Source organism: Triticum aestivum, chromosome 2A (genome assembly GCF_018294505.1).
Source record: "Triticum aestivum cultivar Chinese Spring chromosome 2A, IWGSC CS RefSeq v2.1, whole genome shotgun sequence".
Taxonomy (NCBI): domain Eukaryota; kingdom Viridiplantae; phylum Streptophyta; class Magnoliopsida; order Poales; family Poaceae; genus Triticum; species Triticum aestivum.
The window spans coordinates 683,578,881-683,589,603 of NC_057797.1; the positions used below are offsets into that span (position 1 = coordinate 683,578,881).

At 47.2% G+C, this 10,723-nt stretch overlaps 1 protein-coding gene across 1 annotated transcript; it reads right to left on the reverse strand.

The window, feature by feature from the left end:
* Positions 1-5,600: 5,600 nt before the first annotated feature.
* On the reverse strand, positions 5,601-9,713 carry LOC123190221 (oxygen-dependent coproporphyrinogen-III oxidase, chloroplastic). The gene is made up of 8 exons (XM_044602825.1): positions 8,996-9,713; positions 8,219-8,294; positions 7,739-7,833; positions 7,091-7,174; positions 6,704-6,791; positions 6,321-6,445; positions 6,136-6,234; positions 5,601-5,878 (listed from the first exon to the last, which is right to left on the reverse strand). Exons 1-8 carry the CDS (start codon positions 9,533-9,535, stop codon positions 5,810-5,812), a joined length of 1,176 nt encoding a protein of 391 aa, XP_044458760.1. The 5' UTR covers positions 9,536-9,713; the 3' UTR covers positions 5,601-5,809.
* Positions 9,714-10,723: the final 1,010 nt, after the last annotated feature.

The following is a 10,723-nucleotide window of genomic DNA, read 5'->3' on the forward strand; positions in this document are numbered from 1 at the left end:
TATATTACCACTCAAAAGGAGGAGTCGAGAATTACAATAGTAGTTTGGTTACAACATGATCATTAGGGTACAGCTGAAGAGAGGAAGTGAAGCCATTGTCTAGCGGAGATATTGTCTTCTTCCTTTTTGAACAGAAAAACCCATAGAGAGAAATCAGCAACAATGTTCCGTATCGTGGTTCTGTGGGTATGATCCTCGTTCCTGAAGACGAGCGCGTTTCTGGAATCCCATAGCTTCCAAGAGATAGTCAGAGCCACCGATGACCAGATATTGGGATTGAGGCCATGAAGCGTTGGGTGTTGGAGCAGAGCAGCGAGGGAGGTCGGGGCCGGCAGGCCCAAGGAGGACCAAACCTGTGTAGCGTAAGAACAGTTGGAGATGAGGTGGATTGCATCTTCATGAGGGTCTTGACAGCGCGGGCATGCGGCAGATTGGGCAATGTGTTTGTGAAACATGTTTGCCTTCGTGTTGAGCCGGTCACGGAGGAGGAGTCATGCGAAGATCTTGACTTTGATCGGGACTTTGGAAGCCCAGACAAAGTCATGGTGAGGGTTTGTATCATCTTCAGCAATAATGGAGGAGTAGGCGTTCTTGGCAGAGAACGGTAGTCCGTGGGTGAGGGACCTTTCGTCAGGTTGGTCCGCTTGCTGGAAATCCTGCAACAACAACAGCACACAATCCAACTCGCGAGCCGCGGCATTAGACAGACGGTTCCGTAGGTTCGCCAACAAGCTGGTTTGACAAACAGTAGCCACTAAAACCTTGTCATCAATGGAGTGTGAGAAGAGGTTTGGGAAGACTTTTTGGAGGGGAGACTGCAATAACCATTTATCAAGCCAAAAGAAAGTGGATAGACCATTGTATGTGAGCACAAATGAGTGCTCAATTAGCAGTGGCAAGTTGTTGTTGATGATCTTCCAGAGAAAGGAGGGTTTTGAGGTTTTTGCTGCAATGCCAAGAGGGTATTGGTGGTGGTACCATTGGGTCCAGGGGATGTTTGGGTGTTGTAGAATTTTGGAGGAGAATTTCATAAGCAAGCAACGGTTTTGAACTTCCAGATTTTTAATGCCTAGACCACCAGTATCTTTAGGTTTGCAAACGTTTTTCCACGCGACCAGGCAGCTCGCCCCAGTGCAAGTTGGCTCGTTAGACCAGAAGAACGCCCTCCGGATGGCGTCTAGTTTGGCTATGATCGATTTTGGTAGGCGAAAGACGGACATAAAATAAACTGTTAAGGAGTCAAGAACCGCAGTTAGCAGGGTGAGACGTGCCCCCCGAGAGAGCAGGCGGGCCACCCAACCAAAGAGGAATTTTCGAAAGCTGTCTATGATCGGGTCAAAAGCTGTGAGAGGCAGTTTGGTGGGGGAGAGTGGTAGACCTAGATACACTAGCGGGAAGGAGGATAAGGAACAACCAATCGCTGTGGCAATGCTGTTTTGCGTGGAAGAGTCGGTGGCTATGGTTAGAAGAGCCGTTTTTTGGAAGTTGATGACTAGCCCCGTTGCAAGGGCGAAGTCATGAAGGGTGTTTTTGAGGATAATGGTGGCGGCGTCGCTAGCCGCAGCAATTATCAGGGTATCGTCAGCGTATTGAAGTGTCACAGGTGGTTCGTTAGGCCGTAAGTGACAAAGAACATTGGTTTGGAACACTTTTGCGATTAGACGTTGAAGGACGTCGGCAACGATGATGAATAAGTACGGCGAGAAGGGATCACCTTGGCGGAGGCCACATCTACATTGAATCCAGGATCCTGGAACGCCATTTAAAAGGATAGTTGTTTTCCCAGTGAGAAGGATATTTTGTACCCAAGAACAGAAGTCAGAGGGAAAACCGCAGGCTTGTAAGATTAGTATGAGGGAGGACCAGCATATGGAGTCAAAGGCTTTCCTGAAATCGAGCTTGAAAATCATGGTCGGGGCTTTACGGGAGAGGCATGCACTGAGGATATCGGCAGCGTATATAAAATTTTCAGCAATATTACGTCCATGAAGGAAGCCAGTCTGGTCATAATGTATGAGCAGTGGGATGAGAGTTTAACTCTATTGGTGAGGACTTTGGCAACTACTTTTGGCGTGCAGTTTTGAAGAGATATGGGTCGAAACGCGTCCGGGGTTGTTGGTGCCTGAAATTTTGGAAGAAGAACCATGTAGGCCCGGTTGAATCGTTCTAAGGAAGCAGTTTGATCATGGAAGGTAGAGAAGAAGGTTAGGATGGGTTGTTTGATATCATTCCAATATTTTCTGTAGAAGATGGGTCCAAAGCCATCTGGTCCAGGGCTAGCATTGGTGTTCATAGAGAGGAAGGCTTGGTATATTTCGTCATGAGAGAAAGGTTGTGCAAGATCACTGAGCTGGGGGAGGGGTGAGGGGTACAGTTGTTGCAAGCTGAAGTTCCATGTTGCATTTTTGTGGTCCCGATGAGCTATTGGAAGAAGTCTTTTAAGATGTCAGCTTTTTGTTCATGCAGAAAAACTTCAGAAGTGTTGTGTAAAAGCATGGGAATCTTGTTTGATCGAGAGCGCTGCGTAGCCGAGGCGTGGAAGAATCGAGTGTTTTCATCGCCGTCAATGGCGACCCTGATCTTTCCCCTCTGTTTCCAGAAGGCGATTTTTTGTTTGATGGTACGTTGTAGCAAATTGGAGAGCGTGAGCCTTAGTTTTTGTTCGATCGGAAAGAGAGGAGCGAATTCCTCGTTTAGGTCAAGGGCCTGGAGAGCGAGTTTGCAATTTGTTTCCCGTTGATTGATGGGCCGCAGCGACTTGGCCCAAGACTTTAGGGCTGATCTTGTACCTTTAATTTTTTGAGCGAGAGAAGCAGCAGGATCAATGGAAAGCCCACCGTGGCGGTGTGGGCCGGGCTGCCAGCAGCCGCGCACAATGTTAGAACAGGCTGGGAAGGAGGTCCAGAATCGTTCAAATCGAAAAAGGCGGGAAGATGGGACGGATGTGGATACGGTGACGAGGAGTGGAACATGATCAGAGACAAATCGAGTGAGGGAGGTGAGGTGTGAGTCGGGGAAAAGAGCATTCCAAGATAGATTGATCGGAACCCTATCTAGGCGAATCAGCGTGGGGGATAGTCTTTTATTTGACCAGGTAAATTGTCTATCAAGGAGCGGTAGCTCTAAGAGTGCAAGTTGGTCGATGGTGTCGTTAAAGGCGTCTGCCTCCGATCGTCTAAAGTTGTCGTTGTTGCGTTCATTGGGGAATCAAGTAAGGTTGAAATCACCTATTAGGAGCCAAGGAGATTGAGGTGGTGGTTCGATCTGTTTCAGTTCGTCAAGGAAAACTAGCTTTAGCTCTCGTTGCGAGGGGGCGTAGACATTAGTGATGAAGATGTTGTGTGGTGATGCAAAACATGATAGCGTTAATGTGGATGTGAAACGCCTGTGTTGGCAGTTGAGAAGCGAGAAGCAACGTGAGTTAGAAGCCGAGAGAATGCCTCCCGCCGTTCCGATTGCGTCGAGGTGGTTATTAGAGTCTAGGAAGCACGGCAAGATCGATCGTAGTTTGATTATGTCTGGTTTTTGTAGTTTGGTTTCTTGAAGAAGGGCAATGGATGGGCGTAAGAGATTGATTTCAGAGAACACATTGGAGCACTTATCATTGTCTCCTAGACCGCGAACGTTCCAGGAGACGATAGAGTAGGTAGCGTTTTTCATAATGGAAACTTAAGTTGGCACCTTACATAGGGGTATTGACCCGACAAGCAACCATTTCGGGTCAAGGTACAGTACGACAAACTGACAGAAGCAGGCATGAGCAGCATCACAACTACATTAAACCTAACACAGCGACTACGGGTCGGAGCGAGGCCCCGGATACATGGCCAGACATGGCCGCCACACACGTGGCCGCGGAGAAGAGAGCACATCATGGCGATCCCAGGCCACCAGAACCGGAAGCGAGGTTCGCCAGCATCTCCGGCGTGGCGCCGCAGGCAGCAGCAACGGCGGCCAGGTCCTCAGGCGAGGCAGGACCGCGAGCAGAGCCGTCGATGAGCCCAGAGTCGTCGTAGAGCCGAGCGTGGATCAGGGCGTCGGAGAGATCTTTGGAAGCAGCAGATAGGTCGAGCTTCTTTGCCTTGGAGCGCATGGCCTTGGAGGTCATGGAAGAGTAGATAGGCGGCTCTATTTCAGCCAGCCTAGCGCTGCGTCTGGCCTTGATGCCGGAGTCAACAGCCATCTTGGCGCGCCTGCTGATGCGCCTGGCAAGGCACTCGTCCGTAGGCTCCGGGGGCAGGTCCAATGGCTGGACGGAGAGATCCACAGGAAGGGGGAGCGGCTGAAGGGCAGGTGTGGATGGTGGAGGAGGCGGCGTAGGTGGCAGAGGAAGAGGAGATGTTGGGGCTGGCAGTGCAAGAAGGGGGCGTGCATGGCGCGAGCGAGCGTGCAGCTTCTGTGGAGAGGGGGGCGAGCGGGAGGGGACCATGGGGCATGAACAAGCATGGCAACGGGCATGCCGTCAGCCATGACTGCGAGGATTGGGGTGCCGTCGAGCGGCCTGTCAGCAGTGGGAGATGGGGGAGGGCCCAAGGGCGACTCCGGGGTGCATGCAAATGGTGACATGGCCGTGGCAATGTTTCTGATTTGAGTAACGGTGGAGGGTGAGAAGCGAGGGTTTGATGAGAGGGAGGATAGGGAGCCGTCGTCCCCGTCCTCAGAGCTGAAGGGCGATGCCCCGGAGCCGTGACGGAAGAGCGCGCGGCTCTCCAGCTTGACAACAACGACGTCGTTGTCGGGGAGACGCACCGTGAGGCATGGAGGGAGGACAAAGTCGCACGCAACCATGACGAGCGCGCGAACGCTTGAGTGGTCACCCTAGAAGCAGTGTTGGTCGGCAGAGACAAAGTCTTCGTAGTAAAATTAATTAAACAAAAGTGTGATTTTTCATGTCAAACTTTTCTTCGCACCTCCCCTTCCCTGGAAGCACGGAGATATTTATTGGGAGGTGCTCGGCGTCGATCGACCGATCAGTGTGTGTGGGTAAGGGGGTAGCCGGATTGCAGAGAGGGTTGCAGAGTTGCACATATTCAGAGAGAGTTGGGTTCAGTTTCAGAGAAACTTGGATTCAGAGAGTTGGGATTGCATTTTTTGGAGGGTCGCAACACGGCTCATGTTCCAAACGGCTGTGCGTTGTCGATTGACGCAGTGGAGATCAGACAGCTTGAGCGCGCCATTGGCCGCTTTCGCGGCCGATTGGCTGGGTGAAGGACTGGACACTGATCTACTGGATGAGTAGGAGTCCTCCAACCAACAGTCTCCTTACAAAAGAAGATCAGAAGCGATGCTGATGAACCTTGTAAGACTTTCACGTTTGTGGCGCATCTTCACTCGGCTCTGCTCTGCTCGTCACAGCTCCGGCGGCATGTCAAACCTCTAGGGGAGAGCTGCTCTTCCTGTTGGACAATTGATCCTTGCGAGCTCTCCAGATTATCCATCACGAAAAATGAATGTTGGATAGTAGCACCAGAATGCCCAAATTGAAGAATGGCTCCTCGGTTTGGACACAAGATTGATGAATGGCTCTAGTAATATCACTAATAGAGGCATGTTGGAGAGCCAAAATTTCAGTACAAAGAGTACCAAGGAGGCAAGGACAATTCCAACCGCACAGTTTATCCTTCATTCATCTCGGAAGGAAACAGGTACAGCAGGTACAAAGCTTGATGGAACTAAACCGTTACACCTTCATGTGCTTATCAAAAACTCTACAGAGCAAAAAAGGAACTACACATGGCTGGGGATCTCAAGGCTACACAGAGTGAGGAACACTAACAAAAAGACTGAAAGAACAAACAACCTCAGCTAATCAGAGCCACTCCTTTGGATTTATGCACGCGTCGAGAAGCTTCCACTCTTGGCTCCCTTCCTCAGGTTTCTGCAAACGAAAAGGTCATGTTAGCCAACTTGCAGGGCCTTGAGGATGCTACGAATGTTACAAGATTAGTTGCATGGACTCAATCTAAAATGGTCCATTTAACATACATAAGAACCCTATACGGGACCCTCATTGAAAATTCAACAATTCAGACAGTACAATATCAAAAGTTATACGGTTCTAAAGCAAGAAAACATGACACTTCCCATGCTACTTATTGAGCTTGTAAGGAGGGTAAAAGGGAACATTTAGCTTACATGGTCATACTCCCATCGTGCAGTGAGTGGTAAGGAGACAAGTATACTTTCGATCCTTCCCCCGGTCTTGAGTCCAAATGTGGTGCCACGATCGTAGACCTTCAAAGGAAAGCATACATTAAAACCAAACAAAGACACTGAAGCAAGAATATCACTTGTGATTGTGTTCAAGTAAGCTTGCTTACAAGGTTGAACTCCACATAGCGACCTCTCCGCACTTGCTGCCATGCCTTCTGCTCCTCATTGAATGGAGTGTCTTTGCGACGTTCTATGATGGGTATGTATGCAGGAATTACAGAACCGGCACACTCTGCAGAAAGGAAAGGCAAGTAAGTCTTGTTATCATAGCTTATAGCTATAGTTCTGCAATTCAGAGCAATTTGTCTAGTAGGATTTCATAGATTCACCGGGTTAAACTAAAAAAAGGGAGGAAGAAGGTCCAAATATATGGAGCCCTGCAAGTTCAATATATCCCAAGTAGAGACTGATTCAGGAATCAGTGTACCAAGCTACTTGAATTCAATTCACTCCATTTTTTGCTCATCATGCAAGGACTTAGGAGATTTACCTGTAGCAAAGTTCAGAAGCATGTCTTGGTCATAATCGTTAAGATCATCAAAAAATATTCCGCCAAGCCCACGTCTCTCATTACGATGCTGCATCGAAAGACAAACTATGAGCGCTGGAACGTTTACATGTAACCACTGATAGTTTACCAAGAGTCTACCTAGCCAAGAACAAACAATATCTCATTTCCAGGATTACCAACTACCCAGTACAATTACACAGCAACATTATCAAGATTATTTTGTCGGAAAACTGTAGGTGTTCGTACCAAGTCATCAATCAACACATACTTTTGTAAACTTGACAAGTCATGCAATTGCAAAAGGAACATAGAACAAATTCTCTATATAGTACAACTGAGTAGTACACAGTGAAAAAATCATCATACCTTAATATAGAAATAATCATCGCACCATTTTTTGAATCTTGGGTAAAAACTTGGATCGAACTTATCACAAGCTTGTTTCTGAACCTGAAATCAGACAAAAAAACATCAAAATGAGTTATATTCCACACACAGGATCACCATCTAAAGTGTTCGACTGTCAAGACTACCCATTAATCAACATTAATTAGCAGGCACACGCTCTTCAGTTTCTGCTGTTCTAATTCTTCCCAAGGTTAACAACATCATAAAAGAGTCTTGCTCATTAAAGCGTCACTCTTTGTAACCCAGCAACCAGATGTACAATTGCACAAATATGGGTTCAAGAAGGTGAAGGTGAAGGTCATATGTCTTATGTCAAATGGGTTGGACTGTCAAAGTGCAAACTACAGGACTGTAAGGTGTTTCCCTTTGTGTGATGAAAACAAATTATGCTATAGAAGTCAACAACATCCCATTTGATTTATTAAGCATGTGTAATACAGGAATAGAGATAGAAAAAAATAGCAAAATTTCAGAAATAAGTATAGCATTAGAATAATAACTAGGAAGGAGCCCAGATAGCATGATACTACTGATATTATCAGAAAGTGGGTGGGTGCCTGTGAGTATGAAGCATAGATTTGAAAGACGTAGGAAGCGCTGACATACAGAATGAAAATGCTTCACATCCTCTTCAATGAGATAGGAAGGAGTCAAATCAGTACCACCTCCAAACCACCATGACCTTGGTGCACCAGGTACATCTACAGTTGGAAATTATAGCCTATTGAGTATTAAAGATCACAGTTCCTAACAATGAAGAACATTTGAGTGACTTAAACTAATTGCCAATTAATTCAAAAAATATTAACAGCGATGGCCATGCTTAAAATTTGAATTTAGACATTAGTAATTTTGCTGAGTTCCAATAGAGGTATTTGGGGAGTCAAATCTTGTACATTATCATAAAGGAAAAGGAAAAGAGTGTAATTGCTGTGTATTATGGGCCTTTATACATGAACTGGTGTACATATCAAAAATTGCAGGCAGAAAATTAGATAATGACCTTGGATAATGATTAAAAATATAGGATGAAATGACTCTACATAAATTACAAAATGATATTTCGAAATTTGCTAGCAGAAATACCTTTTGGTGCATCTGTTTCAAAATAACGATAGTTGAAATGCAATGTTGGAGCAAATGGGTTCTTGGGATGAAGAACCTGAAAGTATAAACAAGCAACCATTAATACACCCCCAAATATGGTATAACACTAAAAAGTGTTGAACTAACAGACAATCTTAGCAAAAGAAATTGATAGGAGATAAAAATAAGCAGTATAACAAAAGTAAATGATTAACGGACCAGTGCTTGGAATACAAAAATGATAAAATGGAGAAAACACACCCCTAATTCAGGTTTCAGGGTACCACTGCCTTAATGCAACAGTTACCACTAAACCTCTAAAATGATCAGATCCATTTGATATCAACAAGAATCATCTCTGGGAAGCAAATACTGTTCTGGAATTATGTTTTTAAAGCAGTAGCAGCAAATAGATCAGCCCCATAACTGCAGTTCACTCACCGCACACAAGATTAACTCTGTAGATTAGATGAAATATTTGAGTGCTATGGAGACCATGAAGATAAAATAGGTTCATGGCATCAGAAATGTGAAGAATCTAGACTCTTGTTGTCAAGCTGCAGAGAACAGGCTTCGATGATCTGCTGACAGTTTGCACACACCCTATTGTCTAAAGGCCAAATAAGTTACATGCAACTACAATGTACCACACATAAACACACTTCTGGTTACACATCCTAAAAACAAGGCATCACAATGTCCAAAATTGGGACATTGCATCCTAATTCAAAGCAGATCCAACTTTTCATGTCAATGCACAAGGAAACAAGCTCTTACCGAGCTGATGCCAGCGGCAAAGAAGGGCACAGGCCCAGCCTTGTGCCCATCGGCCGCCCCGTTCTTCGCGGCACCCTTGGCCGCGCGGTAGGCGTCCGGGGGCATGACCCCGTAGACGACGGACACGTTCACCCCGGCCTTCTCGAACACGTTGCCGTCCTGGAGCACCCGGCTGATGCCCCCGCCGCCCCCGGGGCGCGACCAGACGTCCTCCACGAACCGCTTCCCGCTGCCGTCGGCCTCCTCGAGCGCGGCGCAGATCTCCCCCTGCACCCGCCGGATCATGCCCTCGAACCGCTCGCGCACGGACCCGGACCCGGCCCCGGAGCCGTCCTCCCGCAGGAACGTCGTCGGCGCCTCGTTCTCCGGCACCTCCTTCTCGATCGCGACCGACGCGCGCACGCGCAGCGCGCGGCGGCTCGGGAGGCGGGGCGAGGAGAAGGACACCTGGGCCGCCCCCGGCGAGTACCCGCGGGCGCGCGCCGCGGCGGGCGTGGGGGCGAGGGTCTGGGACGGGGTGGTGAGGAGAGAGGACGCCATGGCTGGGTGGGGGTTGGTGTGCGCCGGTCGCGGCGGTTTTATTAAGCGGCGGTGGCTTTGCCGCCGGTGGGCGGCGCGGGATGCGGCCCGCGGTTTTGGTGGTGGGAGGAGTCAAAGGGAGGGAAAGCGGGCGAGGAGGTGTGCGGGGAGCTGGTTTATGCCGCCGCTGGCTTCGAGGGGATAAGGAAATGGATCATGTTCTGGCCGGATTTCTTTCATGAAGAGATGCAAGTACAGTAGTAGTACATGCAGGAATCAGTGGTTTTCGATGAGAAATCAGTACTCCCTACGTTCCGAATTACTTATTTTGGATTTGTCTAGATACGAAGATATCTAAACTCAACTTATCATGCTTGCCAACTAAACTTGTCATCCTCGTCGAATATGATTTGCCATGAAAACCATTTGATTTGTCGTGCCTAAAAATCCGACGGTCGCTAGATATTCGTGTCCTAAGAAAATCGAAGTATTCTTACACAAAAATATTTTGGTAGGAAAAATACACAAGGAATAAGAATCTTAATGGTACTTTTGAATCAAAGGGGGCATGCAAAGATGAAACCCACTGTTGATTTGTACTAAACAAATAAAGTGGTGCAAATTTCATAACTTTGACTCTTATTGTGTATTGTACATAAAAACTAGGTGGTTTACTGCAATTTAACATGGCTAGTTTCTTTACATGGTCATTGGTGTTGGTTTGTACAGCAAATGTTTGGATTACTGTTAAGAATAACTCGATATTACCCTCAAACATTATTATGTTTCCTCCTTTACTCAGAAAGACTACAATATAGGATCTACTCCCCGTCCTATGTTGCTCATGGGTAAAAAACATCTTTTCCACCGGCAAGACTGCCATTCTACTTAACGGGCTTCCAAGGGTTTGGATTAACCTAAAAACTCGCTAAGACAAGAAGACTCCCTTTTCCCTTTCTCTTCCTCATAGTTGTGGACCTTCTACAACGATTGATCAGACAAAATAAAACCACTTGTATTGCACCATCCAACTACACCCACATTTCACCCACTATGCTATAATACATCGATGACACCCTTATCATCGTTGAGGCCTCCATCGTTGTAGCTTCTTTATTAAAAAGCATCCTCAACGACTATGCGCTTGCCATCAACTTCTAAAAACACACACTTGCACCCCTACACTAACCCATGGGTGAGGCAACCACC